The following is a 15000-nucleotide window of genomic DNA, read 5'->3' as shown; positions in this document are numbered from 1 at the left end:
CAACGAAGATGTCAGTGTCAGTATCAGCGTCAGTGTTAAACTTTGTTGTCTTCGTCAGTGTCAGTGTATGCGTCCATGTCGGTGTCGGTGTCAGCATCAATGTCCATGATAACGTCAGTATCATCATCAGCGTCAGTATCAGCGTCAGTGTTTGCGCCAGTGTTAGTATCAGCATCCGTGTCAGTACCACAGTCAGTGTCGTTATCAGTGTCAGTGTCGTCGTCAACTTTAATGCCAGTGTCAGTGTACTTCTTCAGTGTCATTCTAATTCTTCATTGTTCAGTGTGATTGTTCAATCATAGTGTAATTCTTCAGTGTCAGTGTAATTCGTCATTGTCATTTTATTTCTTCATTGTCTGTGTCATTCTTCATTGTCTGTGTAATTCGTGAGTGTCATTCTAGTTCTTCAGTGTCATTCTAGTTCTTCAGCGTCATTCTAGTTCTTCAGCGTCATTCTAGTTCTTCAGTATTAGTGTAATTCTTCAGTGTCAGCATCAGTTTCATGGTCAGTATCAATGTCAATGCCGTTCTCAGTGTCACTGTCAATGTCGGTGTCAGTGTCAGGATCAATGCCAGCGTCCATGTTGGTGTCAATGTCAGTGTCGGTGTGTCTCTTTGTCATAATTCTTCAGTGTCAGCGTCAGTGTCATGATCAATGTCAGCGTCCATGTCAGTGTCAGTGTCGGTGTGTCTCTGTGTCATAATTCTTCAATGTCAGTGTCAGTGTCAATCTCTCTGTGTGTCGTAATTCTTCAATGTCAGCGTCAGTGACATGATCAATGTCGGTGTCAATGTCAGACTGGACCCAGAGATCACACAGGAGAGGTCAATGTCAGTGTTAATTCCAGTGTCAGTCTCTCTCTGTGTCATAATTCTTCAGTGTCAGCGTCAGTGTCATGATCAGTGTAAGCGTTCATGTCAGTGTCGGTGTCAGTATCAGTGTCGGTGTCAGTGTGTCTGTGTATCAGACTGGACCCAGAGGTGACACATGAGAGGTCAATGTCAATGTCAGTGGCGGTATCAGTGTCAATGTCAGTGTCGATGTGTCAGTGTGTCAGTGTGTCAGACTGGACCTAGAGGTGATACAGGAGAGGTTAATGTAGGTGTCATTTTCAATGTCGGTACCATGATCAATGTCCATGTCAGTGTCTGTGTGTCTGTGTGTCAGGCTGGGCCCAGAGGTGACAAAGGAGAGGTTAATGTCAGTGTCATGATCAATGTCCATGTCAGTGTCTGTGTGACTTGACTGTGTGTCAGACTGGACCCAGAGGTGACACAGGAGAGGTCAATGTCAGTGTCAGTGTCATGATCAATGTCATTATCAATGTCAGTGTCTGTGTGACTGTGTGTCAGACTGGACCCAGAGGTGACACAGGAGAGGTCAATGTCAGTGTCAATGTCGGTGTCAGTGTCATGATCAATGTCATTGTCAATGTCAGTGTCTGTGTGACTGTGTGTCAGACTGGACCCAGAGGTGACACAGGAGAGGTCAATGTCAGTGTCAATGTCGGTGTCAGTGTCATGATCAATGTCATTGTCAATGTCAGTGTCTGTGTGACTGTGTGTCAGACTGGACCCAGAGGTGACACAGGAGAGGTCAATGTCAGTGTCGGTGTCGGTGTCATGATCAATGTCATTGTCAATGTTAATGTCAATGTCAATGTCAGTGTCTGTGTCTGTGTGTCAGACTGGACCCAGAGGTGACACAGGAGCGGGCGGCCAACGTGACAGGATTACTGAACCTGCTGATGATGGGCTACGACAAGAGGCTTCGTCCTGGCATCGGTGGTAAGTGAGTGTGTGTGTGTGTGTGTGTGTCTGTGTGTGTCTGTGTGTGTGTGGAGGGGGATAGTTGGTATGTGTGTGTGTGTGTGTGTGTGTGGAGGGGGATAGTGTGTGTGTGTAAAAAATGTGTGTGTGTGTGTGTGTGTGTGGAGGGTGGGTACTGTATGTGTGTGTGTGTGTGTGTGTGTGTGTGTGTGTGTGTGTGTGTGTGGAGGGGGATAGTGTGTGTGTGTGTGTTTGTGAGTGTGTGTGTGTGTGTGTGTGTGGAGGGGGATATCGTGTGTGTGTGTGTTTGTGCGTGCGTTTGTGTGTGTGTTTGTGTGTGTGTGTGTGTGTGTGTGTGTGTGTGTGTGTGTGTGTGTGTGTATGTATGGAGGGAGATAGTGTGTGTGTGTGTGTGTGTGTGGAGGGGGATAGCGTGTGTGTATTTGTGTGTGTGTGTTTTGTTTTTTTTGTTTGTGTGTGTGTTTGTGTGTGTGTGTGTGTTTGTGTGTGTGGAGTGGGATAATGTGTGTGTGTTTGTGTGTGTGTGTGGAGGTTGAGTAGTGTGCGTGTGTGTGCGTGTATGGTGGGTAGTGTGTGTGTTTGTGTGTGTGTGTGGAGTGTGGGTAGTGTGTGTGTGTGTGTGTGTGGTGGGTAGTGTGTGTGTGTATGTGTGTGTGTGTGTGTGTGTGTGTTGGTATGTTGGTGCGTTTGCGTGTGTATTTGCATATGTGTTTACGCGTGTGTTTGTGTTAGTATGTGTGTGTGGGGGGGGGGGGGGTATTGTGTGTGTGTGTGTTTGTGTGCATGTGTGCATGCATGTTTATGTATAAATGTGTGTGTTTGTGTGTGTGCATAGTGTGTGTGTTGTGTGCGTTAGTGTGAGTGTGTGTGTGTTTATCTATGTATATATATATATATATATATGTGTGTGTGTGTGTGTGTGTGTGTGTGTGTGTGTGTGTGTGTGTGTGTGTGTGTGTTCGTTCTTTCGCTTAACGTCTATCATTTGTGATTTTAAACGAAAATCCATCATCTCCCCCACCTCACCCATGCCTTAAATCATCACTACTTTCCATGTTCCTCTCTCCTCAATTTGCATTTTTAAATCAGAAAAGAAAAAAAAGAATATAAACGAAATAAAACAAACTAACCAGTCAACCAGTAGAATTACAGTAATTGGGCTCCAAATTAAACTCTGAACTATTTCAAACACATGTTGATTATCATACAAGACATTTCTAATGGAAACAGATGGAAGTACAGATTTTGTAAATGACATAGGTGAATATAGTTTTAACTGTTCACATTTATCGATGATATGCACGGGGGTAACTTCATTGCCTCAAATGCAAGTCACATTAGAAGTATATTTTGTTTTTATGGCATCCAGTCGTAGTCTGTACATTAGACTGGTGAGCCTTCTGCTACTGTGATGTGTGTGTGTGTGTGTGTGTGTGTGTGTGTGTGTGTGTGTGTGTGTGTGTGTGTGTGTGTGAACCTTTTACTCTGTGAAACCAGAACTTGGTTACATGAGTGATCATGGCCGCGCGAAATGTGTTTTGCGTTGAGGATTGTCCTGAGGCTGTGCCGGTACTTCTCTTCTTTCCATTACACGACCAACATCAGCTTGCTGATGACACTGTCGTGGTTGCTGCATGCTGGAATTGTTCATGGTTTCCATTACCCACCAACGACTGATATGGAGTACAGGATCTTTAACGTGTGTATTTGATCTTTTGCGCGTGTATACACGCGAAGGAGGTTCACGTACTAGCATGTCTGCACATACATAATGTTCAGCTGGGAGATCGGAAAATTTTCCACCCTTCACCCACCGGGTGCGCAGAACCGAGGATCGAACTCAGGAAACAGTGCTCTAATCATTCGTCCACCCCACACGTCCATAGATTTTTGACATTGCTTAACGCTAAGCAAACTCAGCACTGCCAAGATCACTTACGCAACTCAACCCAAAATTTGTCTTCACAAGTTCTGTGGGTACATGAAAGAGTACACCCATCGTGCTTTTTGTACGAGGGAAAAAAAAGTGCAAGTCTAAGCTCAAATGTCGTACAAGAGAGCTATCAACCAGTTACATCATTCCACACAGGTATCTCCATTACGAGAAACATTCAAACGAAATGACATACACTATCGACAACAACTTACGGCGCATAACAGACGGTTGCACTGTGACTATCGCCTTTTGTAAAACAGGAGAACCATCATAGATATTGTGACAATGTTGTGCACTAGAATGGTGTTAAAAACAGCACTTTCATGTATGGGAACCATTCCATTTTCTAGTAAATGTTAAGAATAACATTCCCAGCGAAGGTACATGTATATATTTCGACTTTCTTTTCCACCCCCAAAAAAATGTTTCATACATGGTCTGATTTTCAAGAAGAATATTCTTCACGTCAACTCAGATATCTTGTGCTTTAATTCCACGGTCACGAAGCGTGTATTAAAAAGACGCTGCAATAAAATAGCAGAGGAGAGAGAGAGAGACAGTGAAACAGATAGCTTATAGACGCTTTGATTATTTATCGTGTGCGATCATGCCATCTTACTTTATCATACGGTTCATGTATTATAACAGGTATTGAGTTTGATTTGTGTAATTGCTTGTCAGCAGTATACCTCTTGCTTTTTATCTCCTCTTTCTCTTATCCTCCCCCTCCCCCTCTTCTTCTTCTTCTTCTTCTTCTTCTTCTTCTTCTTCTTCTCCTCCTCCTCCTCCTCCTCCTCCTCCTTCTTCCCCTTCTTCTTCTTCTTCTTCTTCTTCTTCTTCTTCTTCTTCTTCTTCTTCTTCTTCTTCTTCTTCTTCTTCTTCTTCTTCTCCTCCTCCTCCTCCTCCTCCTCCTTCTTCTTCTTGGGTTTATGCTTGACAGTGCTGATGATGTATTTGCCATTGCTTGGTGTTGTTGCTATTCCTTTTGTTGTTGTTGCTGCCGCTGTTGTTGTTGTTATAGATGCTGCTGTTGCTCCTGCTACTGCTAATTATAATGACGGTGATGATGATGATGATGATGACTCACTTGCTGTTGATAGCTAAGTGGTGGCGGTTGTTGTTTCTCTTTCCAGGTCCCCCGTTGGTGGTAAAAGCGGACGTTGAAATTCGGTCGATGGGGCCTATCTCGGAGAAAGACATGGTACGTACCATTTGCCAGCAGCGTATTGTCATCACACATAGAGAAGATGTGGACAGAATCAGTATGCATGCACACTCACGTACATACATACATACATACATACATACATACATACATACACACGGAAACACACACAGGCACACGCACACACACACACACACACACACACACACACACACACCTCTCCCTCCACACACATTCGTGAACACAATGAAGTCGCGCTCGTGCACACGTGTTTGCTCTCACGCAGCGCGCGTGTATATATAAACGCATGCACAGATGTAGGGAAAGAGAGGTATCGTAACTGTGTAATTTGTTTGTTGTTTGGTTTGTTTGATTGATTGTTGGTTGGTCGGTTGGTTGGTGGTTGGTTGGTTAGTTAGTTGACTGGTTGGTGGTTGGTTGGTTGGTTGGTGGTTGGTTGGTTGGTTGGTTAGTTGACTGGTTGGCCGACAGACTGAGTGAGTGACTGAGAGAGTGATAAAGGGTTAGAACGCACTCAAGGCACAACTATTTATCCACCACAGAAAAAAAGGTACGAAGGCAAGGAGAGTAATATTTCCTGACCGTGCGGGATTCGAACCACGTGGACAATCGCTTCGTAATCCTGACACATGACTACTCGGCCACCGTTGATTAAGGACAGAAAAACACACAAAGAATGATGTGATTTTGTTTACAAAAAAAAAAATAATGTCAACAAATGGGGTGGAGAGAAAAAAAGGGGAGAGAAGTTATCCTCGCAGGGCGTTAACCCCTTACCTGCTGCTGATGATGACGAGTGTGTTGGTCAGTGAACGGCTATTGCCTTACTTAAGGCAACATTGAGCTTGCAGGTCCAAAATATTATCATTATTCTTCGTTCGTTGGCTGCAAGTCCCATGTTCACGAGTGAGCTTTTACGTGTATAACCGTTTTTAACCCGCCACGTAGGCAGCCATATTCCGTTTCGGGGGTGTGCATGCTGGGTATCTTCTCGTTTCCATAGCCCACCGACAGCTCATATGGATTACAGGATATCTAATGTTTGTATTTGATCTTCTGTTTGCGTATACACACAAAGGGGGTTCGGGCACAAGCAGGTCTGCACATATGTTGATCTGGGAGATTGGAAAAATCTCCACCCTTTACCCACCAGGTGCCGTTACCGAGATTCGAACCCGGGACCCCAGATTGAAAGTCCAACGCTTTAACCACTCGGCTATTGCGCCCGCAAACAGGTCAAAATGATAGTCACGGTTTAAAGGCAAAGCAAGAAGTTTATTTTATATATCCCCTTGGGGCGCATAGAAACGTTATACACCAACGTCGTTGATACACACACCACATAAACCAAAAGAGTTACCTAAAATAGTAAACAAATACAAAAGGCCTACACGAGCAAGCAGGCAGATACACATTAACAATCATTTTCCTTCGCAATGGAAAGAAAAAAATATTAAAAAAAAAGATTCGCTATCAATGTACAAAAACTTCATTGAAAAGAAATACGAATAATAGAGACTGTTTCAAGTTTTAATATTCTTTTTGTTTCTTTCAGAGAACAGTTACTGGGGTTTAATAGTTCCTTCACCTGGACTTTTTTCCTCTGTGGGAAGACAGGGGAGGTGTGTGTGTGGGGGGGGGGAGTGTTGGGGGGGGGGGGGGGAAGGTGGGTGCGTATAGAGGGCTGGGAGGGGGCGGGGATTACTTTTCTTCAGCAAAATCAATCACACCACTTAATTAAAAGGAACACAACATGCACTAGTTCTTACACTCCTTCCTCCAATTCTCGCCATCCCGCCACAACAACTGATATTTGTATTTGTATTTCTTTTTATCACAACAGATTTCTCTGTGTGAAATTCGGGCTGCTCTCCCCAGGGAGAGCGCGTCGCTACACTACAGCGCCACCCTTTTTTTTGTTTTGTTTTTTTTCCTGCGTGAAGTGTTTATTTGTTTTTCCTATCGAAGTGGTTTTTTCTACAGAATTTTGCCAGGAACAACCCTTTTTTGTTGCTGTGGGTTCTTTTACGTGCGCTAAGTGCATGCTGCACACGGGACCTCGGTTTATCGTCTCATCCGAGTATTATTCATTTCACCTAGGTTTCAGCAGTAAAAAGGGTTAAATTTAAGGAAGAACGGCGGGAAGCCATGGAAACATTAGGCCTTCTCCTCTGGGAAATAAAGAATGCAGCGAACTGCTCAGATGGAGTTGTTGTTGTTTGATTGGCTCACAATGGCGTCGGCGGCTGCCACAGACTGCGTTTCCTTTTCGTCAGGAGACCTGTTGGCGGCGCAAGGTCTCCCCCCTCGTGAGAGCTCGGGTGTCTGTGCTGCGAATGATTTTTCTATAGTTAGTTAGCGGTCAGAATCTCTAAAAGAGGTTCATGATGTTTTTTGCTCGTGTGTGTGTGTGTGTGTGTGTGTGTGTGTGTGTGTGTGTGTGTGTGTGTTATCCTTTCTGTTTGCGATCAGAATCTCTTACATAGCATGATGTTTTCGAGAGAGAGAGAGAGAGAGTATATGTGTGTGTGTGTGTGTGTGTGTGTGTGTGTGTGTGTGTGTGTGTGTGTGTGTGTGTGATTTTTTTGTTTGGGGTCGGAATCTCTGACAAATTATGATTTTTTTCGTGTGTGTGTGTGTGTGTTGGGGGTCGGGGGGGGGGGGATTTGTTTCTGTCTGCGCTCAGAATATCTTATAGAGGCATGGTGTGTGTGTGTGTGTGTGTGTGTGTGTGTGTGTGTGTGTGTCCTTTTATTTCTAAATAAATAAATAATATGGATACTTATCATTTTTCATTTTTATTTCTTTTCTTTCTTTCTTTTCTTTTTTCCTTTCTTTCTCTTCTCGTTTATTTCTTTTCTTTTTTTCTGTTGTTGTTGACTCACTTGTGTAAACAAGGTGAGTCTATGTTATAACCCGGTGTTCGGTAGTTGGAAAAAAAAATCTTCACAGTGATACCAATAATAGTTGTACGTCTCCTGAATTTAGCCGTATTTCCGGATCATTAACGGTTTATTTCGTTGAGGCATCTTCTGGATTCCGAAAACACTACAGTACCCCTTCCCAGTTGCCGGAACGTGGGCTATGTCTGGTAAGAAGACGCTATGACCTGTTTCTCTTGTTCGCAAATAAAAGAAAAGAAATACAAATTATGGACAGAACACATACATTGGTACAAACTACACTACTGACGTGTTTACTGCATATGAAAATTCTGAAGTGTACACTCAATTAACTAGAATGAACATAAAAAGAAAAATTGAATCGACCGTTTCACCAAGTTTCGGTCAACCTTGTCTAGACTGGTCTGTGCAGATCTTGACAAAAGATGTCGAGGTGTGTCTGGAACGATGGCAACGTCTCCTTTACCGCATAATTAAAAGAATTTCTTAAATAATCATCAATGTGTTTACTGCATCTGTATGTTTTAGAGTGGATACTGAATATACTAAAATGAACATAAAAGAGAAATTGAGTGGACGGTGTAGAAGCTTCATATAATTATGATAACAAACAGAGAACACATTTTAACAAAATAATTTCAAAAGTTTGTTTTTTGTTTTTTGTTTGTTTGGTTGGGGTTTTTTTGTTTTGTTTTGTTTGTTTTTTTTTTTGTTGTTGTTGTTTTTGCTTGTTATTTTCAATCATTATTATTATTTCATTAAGTGTGTATCACAAAACAGTCTCAAGGTCTGTGGCTTTTCATGCCCTGCTCTCATGGTGACCTCAGTTTCGATACCCATGCAGTTCTGTGCTTGGAGTGAGTCCTGTCAGTGTCTTCAGTGTCGGCAGATTCATGGGGGACTGTTGTTTGAGGGACGTGGTGGCGGTCTCCACACGGGGGGACGCTCACTCAGTCTGGCTCCGCGACTAAGCCATTATTGTCGTTAGTAGGGGGCTTAGTAGGTGGTGTCCGAAGTACGTTGAATCAGAACAGGCACCACTGAACACCACCGAAGTGACTTAGCAGCAGTGCAGGGTCTCCTCTGGTGTGTGGCCTCCTGGCGACCAAATATCGATGGTTCCCTGCGGACTGCCGACGCTGGAACTGTGACGGACGAACCCGGGTGTGGCCGGGTATGGGGGAATCTAAATGAGCGGCGTGGGAGTAATGCCACTGAAACGGTGCAGATGATGGGGCAGCAAAAAAAAAAAAAAAAAAAAAAGTGTGTATCACGAGTGAGTCCTGAAGCATTTGCCTCTCTTGTTTCTTTTCTTTTAATCTGTCTTTTTCAGTTGCCGTTTCTCTTTTTCCTGATTTATTTTCTCTCTCTCCGTTTTCCTTCTTTCTTTCCTTCTCTCTTTGTTCTTTGTTACTGACTTGTCTTTCTTTCGCTTTTTCATTTCTTTATTTTTATATCACTTCTCTTTCTTTCTTTCTTTCTTTCTTTCTTTATTTATTTATTTATTTAATTATTCCTTTTTTTTCTTTCTCCGTCGCGCTCTCTCTTTTCTTCCTTTTTCGTTCCATTCATCGTTTCTGTCTCTATAGTTATTCTTTAGTTCTCTTTTTTCCTCTCATTCTTTCCCTTTCTCTTTTTCTTATTTTTGTTTTTATTTGGTTTATCTGTCTTTTTCAGTCTTCATTTTGTTTCCTCCTCGGCTAAAGAAATCGGTTTGCCGGGCTCTTGGGTATATATGGGTGTGAAGGATATGGGTCGATGCATGGATGCATGGATGTTTTGGACGCTTGAATGCATGGATGGATGGATGGACGCATGGATGGATGCAACGGTGCATGTATGGATGGATGCAGATGGATGCATGATTAGATGATTGATGGATGGATGCATGATTAGATGATGGATGGATGGATGCATGATTAGATGATGGATGGATGGATGCATGATTAGATGATGGATGGATGGATGCATGATTAGATGATGGATGGATGGATGCATGATTAGATGATGGATGCATGGATGCATGATTAGATGATTGATGGATGGATGCATGATTAGATGATGGATGGATGGATGCATGATTAGATGATGGATGGATGGATGCATGATTAGATGATGGACGCATGGATGCATGATTAGATGATGGATGGATGGATGCATGATTAGATGATGGATGGATGGATGGATGGATGGATGCATGATTAGATGATGGATGGATGGATGGACGCATGGATGCATGATTAGATGATGGATGGATGGATGGATGGATGGACGCATGATGATGGATGGATGGATGCATGATTAGATGATGGATGGATGGATGGATGCATGCATGATTAGATGATGGATGGATGGATGCATGATTAGATGATGGATGGATGGATGCATGATTAGATGATGGATGGATGGATGGATGCATGATTAGATGATGGATGGATGGATGCATGATTAGATGATGGATAGATGGATGCATGATTAGATGATGGATGCATGATGATGGATGGATGGATGCATGATTAGATGATGGATGGATGGATGCATGATTAGATGATGGATGGATGGATGCATGATTAGATGATGGATGGATGCATGAATAGATGGATGGATGGATGGATAGATGGATGGATGGTTGAATGGATGGGCCCAAGAACGCCAGACGGAAATTTTGGGGAACCAACACCCAATCAAACAGCCAGACACAACACAACCCATTTCAAACACAAACCAAAACCACGTTTCATGAGACAGGCAGACAGACAGAAGGAGCAAAGAGAAAGGACGCACAGTATCCCTTGGGACACACACACACACACACACACACACACACACACACACACACACACACACACACACACACACACACAAAGCGACTCCACGGCCAATACAGAAATCCACTGATCCAAGAGACGGAAGAGAAATAAACTAGATGCTTGTGATACTGAGAGATGAAAGTCTGACGAAAAGGGGTGACACGCAGGGGGAGGGGGGTGGTGAAAATGGCAGAGAGAGAGAAGGGGGTTATGGGGTGGACGTACTGGTCACGCGGTTAATAAATGTGGTAAAAGTGTGGCGGACCAAATCGATGAAACAATGATAGTGGGGTGTATGTGTGTATGTATGGCGGTTTACGGGCTGTCAAAAGTGGACATGCTGACGACTGGCGTGAAAGGGTTTTGACCTGAGCTTTCCGTACACACAGTTTCAGTTTCAGTTTCAGTGGCTCAAGGAGGCGTCACTGCGTTCGGACAAATCCATATACGCTACACCACATCTGCCAAGCAGATGCCTGACCAGCAGCGTAATCCAACGCGCTTAGTCAGGCCTTGAGAAAAAAAAGGTGAATAAATAATAGATGAGCTTACATAAATAAATAAATAAATAATAATTATAATATTAAAAAGGTAGTAATAATAATAAAAAAAATAATAATAAATAAGTAAATAAATAAGACAACAATGATGATAAATAAGCAAATAAATGTAAAACAGGAAGACACACATTCACACATACACCCACACATGCATAACAGATATGCACCAAACATGCAGTTTCACAGATATGAAAGCACAGTCAAATACATATAAACGTACATGAGCTCCAACACACACACACACACACACACACACACACACACATTACCCTGCACCTCCTCTACCCCCCTCCTCCACACACTCATTTCTAGTCTACGTATCGCAGCTTCCACGGCACACACACACACACACACACACACACACACACACACAGATGAACACTTACTTGTACAAGCACCCACACATACGCCCATATCTCCCACACCCAACCCCACACACATATATACAAAGATAGATAGATATATATATATATATATATATATATATATATATATATATACGTTCCAATATCCTGTTGCTCCCACAGTGTAGGCATGCATACACTCACATACCTCATCCTCCACCCCACCTCCCCCATCACACACACACACACACACACACACGCACGCACGCACGTGCACAGAACTGTCCTGACACTTGTGTACACTTACACTCTCGCGCATGCACAAACGCACTCAAAAACACAGACCCACACATGCACACAAACACACACATACGCACACGCACAGAGGCTGCCACTGACTGGCCGCAAGAGGGATGGGAAAAGATCTCTGATGCCAAGAACGTGGCGTCTAGTGTGTTGCTCAGTCTATTGTATTTGGAAAAGCCCACAGAGACTCTGTTCCGTTTTGAAGAAATCTGCGCAATGTTGGTTTGGAAATGATGCCGATATTTGTTTGATTTGCAAAGCATCGTGCTGTACCTTTCATGTTAGACTTACGGCCGCTCCCTCTCTCTGCTTTTATTTCTTTGAGGCGATCGATGGTGTGATGGCCTTGTACCTGTTCTTTTTGATATTCTTTGACTTTTCTGAGGATTTCCGATTTTCCTAGATGTAGGCCGCTCGTTGGTGTTGCGTTAAAAGCAAGTCTGTCAGCTCGCTCATTTCCCTTAACACCTGCATGTCCCGGGCAGTATGACCATGTGAGTTTTTAATCTGAAAGTTGCGCATTGTCTTATGCCACTCTGGGCTTCCCATTCCGTTTTCAATTTTCTGTATGAGGTTCATTGAGTCGGTTAGAATCATGGCATGTTGGTTTCCGGGCGTATGGATGGACGATAGCCACTGGAGGGCACGTGTCACAGCTTCAACTTCCATCGTTAGGCTGGAAGTTGTGACTTTGTAGGCAGCATTCTCTTCCCTAACTGTTTTTCCATTTTGTTTCGCAGTGAATCCCCAACCGGATTGGTCTTTGGTGACTGAGTCATCTGTGTATATGATGATGTCCTCTTCTTTACTGTTTTCTTCTATGAGTAGCTTCACTTCCACATCAGTTTTGCCCTCTGGCCATCCCCGACAATGTCTTCCTAGAGTGGGTGAAATGGCTGTGTTGAATAGATGGTTGAGGTTTTCGGGGTTTTTCTCCCATTCTTTTGTTTCTTTCAGGTCTTGTAGTCGGCATACACAAAAAAGAATAAATTAATGAAATAGAATTATAAAAAATAATTTAAAAAATAAAAAAAACATCGGAAAGCTTCGATGATCCCAGGGTGAAAGACTCTGAAAGTTTTGAAACAATATGCGATGGTTTGGAATTAAACAAACAAAAAACTTCTGTGTGGCAATGATTCAAGCCTTCAAAGTCTTACTTTTTTTTGACCAATTGACCATTTGCCAGAAGTACAATCCAAAATCGTCATTTAAAAAAAGAAAAGAAAAAAAGAGAAGCAATACCACACGTATTCCGTCTCTAAAGAGTTAAACACGTATCTTCCCAAATCTCATCACCTACGCCTGTTTTCCTCTGCTGTTACTTTTCTTTCTGCAGTACGATGACCTGGTCAAAGGGATCCCTTCACAGACCTTTTACAGTTTAGGGTTGATACGCTTGACGGTTCACTTGTGTCCAGTACCAGCTTTTTCCTAGCAATGTTACACTGGTCAAGATACAATTGAGATGACCCATCACGCTGTGCATAATTATCCTTTATGTTTGTGACGCTTCTGTTGTATTTTTTCCTGCATACTTAAGCATATGATGCAGATATTACTTTCTTATTAACCTGTTTCTATCCTCTCGTTTACAATACACTTTTCCATCTGGTTTTTCTTTCTGTGTCTGATACCATTCTTCTCCTGCAGCTTTCGGAAGTCAGTGGGTCATGATTTTCTTCTTCTTCTTCTTCTATTTTTTTTAATTTTTATCTATACTTTTGGCAGCTGGTGGTCACCCATAGGAGTGCCGTTAGCGACAGACAAGGCCAGACAAGGAGATTCGTTTTCTTCACGTGTCGCGAGCTTTCGTTCACTTGGGTGGCGAAGTGTGGGATTTATTACCATTGACTCTCTGGGGACAGCCCTGGAAAAAGGATTATTTCAGACTGAGAGAGTCCTGTACAGGGAGGGGAGAGAGAGAGGGGGGGGAGAGAGAGGGGGAGAGAAAGAAAGAGGGAGAGAGAAGGAGGAGAGAGAGGAGAGGGAGGGAGGTAGAGAGAGAAAGAGAGAGTGAGGGGAAGGGAGAGAGAGAGGGGGAGAGGGAGAGAGAGAGGGGAGGGAGTGAGAGAGGGAGAGAGAAGGAGAGAGAGAGGGAGGAAGAGAGAGAGAGGGAGAGAGAGAGAGACTGAGAGAGAGAGAGGGGGCGGGAGAGAGAGAGAGAGATAGTCTATGTGGATGATAACGACTCGTTTGTGAAGCGGACACCAACTTGTCATTCAAATAGAGAAAGAGAATCCTCTCTTATGTTATGTTTATGACTCAAGACACATACATGACAATGCGCTCACGCGAGTTTGCTCACACGCCCGCTCGTACACCGATACACAGTTATACATACATGTTCGCGCGCACGCGCGATAACACGAAAGATAAGTGTTCAGTTGCACACAAACAGAATATATATATATATATATATATATATATATATATATATATATATATATATTATGGAATAGAATAGAATATGTCTTTATTACCAAGTGTACCGGGGTCACAAGGAATATTGGGGGAAGGGGGGGGGGGGATATTACATAACAAGATGCGAACATAAATCGAAAATTATACACAAACACGGATACAGTAGAAATTAGGATACATACAAGTGCATATCAATTTAAAAACTTGTGTGCACACACACACACACACACACACACACACACACACACACATATATATATATATATGAACGCGCGCGCGCGCGCGCGCGCACGCACACACACACACACACACACACACACACACACACACACACACACATACACGTTTGAACAGAAGCTGCATATTACATGTGGACGGGGCTGATGACTAGATCTTCAGGTAGATAGTTGTTTATATACATATATATATATATATATATATATATATATATATATATACGCGTGTGTGTGTGTATGTGTGTGTGTGCGCGCGCGCGCGTGTGTGTGTGTGTGTGTAAATCAGTGCCTTTTGTACTGCATCATTAATTTTCTGATCATACCAATTTTCTTCAGTGAAATTCAGGCTTCTGTCCCCAAGGGGGCATGGGGGGTGGGGGCTCGGAGGGGGGCGACGTCACAATGCAACACCACTCCTTTTACTTTTCTTTTTTTTTCTGCAAGTGTTTTTGTTTGAATATCAAAGTGGGTTCTGATTTTTGTTTGTTTGTTTGTTTTGTTGTT

The 15000-nt window shown here is 43.0% G+C and overlaps 1 protein-coding gene across 1 annotated transcript in view; it reads left to right on the top strand.

Moving 5' to 3' along the window:
* Positions 1 to 15000, top strand: part of LOC143284180 (gamma-aminobutyric acid receptor alpha-like) — a 42092-nt gene that overhangs the window by 3493 nt on the left and 23599 nt on the right. The window contains exons 2-3 of the mRNA XM_076590847.1: positions 1688 to 1788; positions 4861 to 4928. Coding sequence (XP_076446962.1) covers positions 1688 to 1788; positions 4861 to 4928 — 169 coding nt within the window. The remainder of the gene's footprint in view (positions 1 to 1687; positions 1789 to 4860; positions 4929 to 15000) is intronic.

This window comes from Babylonia areolata, chromosome 7 (assembly GCF_041734735.1).
Source record: "Babylonia areolata isolate BAREFJ2019XMU chromosome 7, ASM4173473v1, whole genome shotgun sequence".
NCBI lineage: Eukaryota > Metazoa > Mollusca > Gastropoda > Neogastropoda > Buccinidae > Babylonia > Babylonia areolata.
The sequence above is the reverse complement of the archived record's forward strand: the minus strand, read 5'-3'. Positions and strand labels throughout refer to the sequence as shown.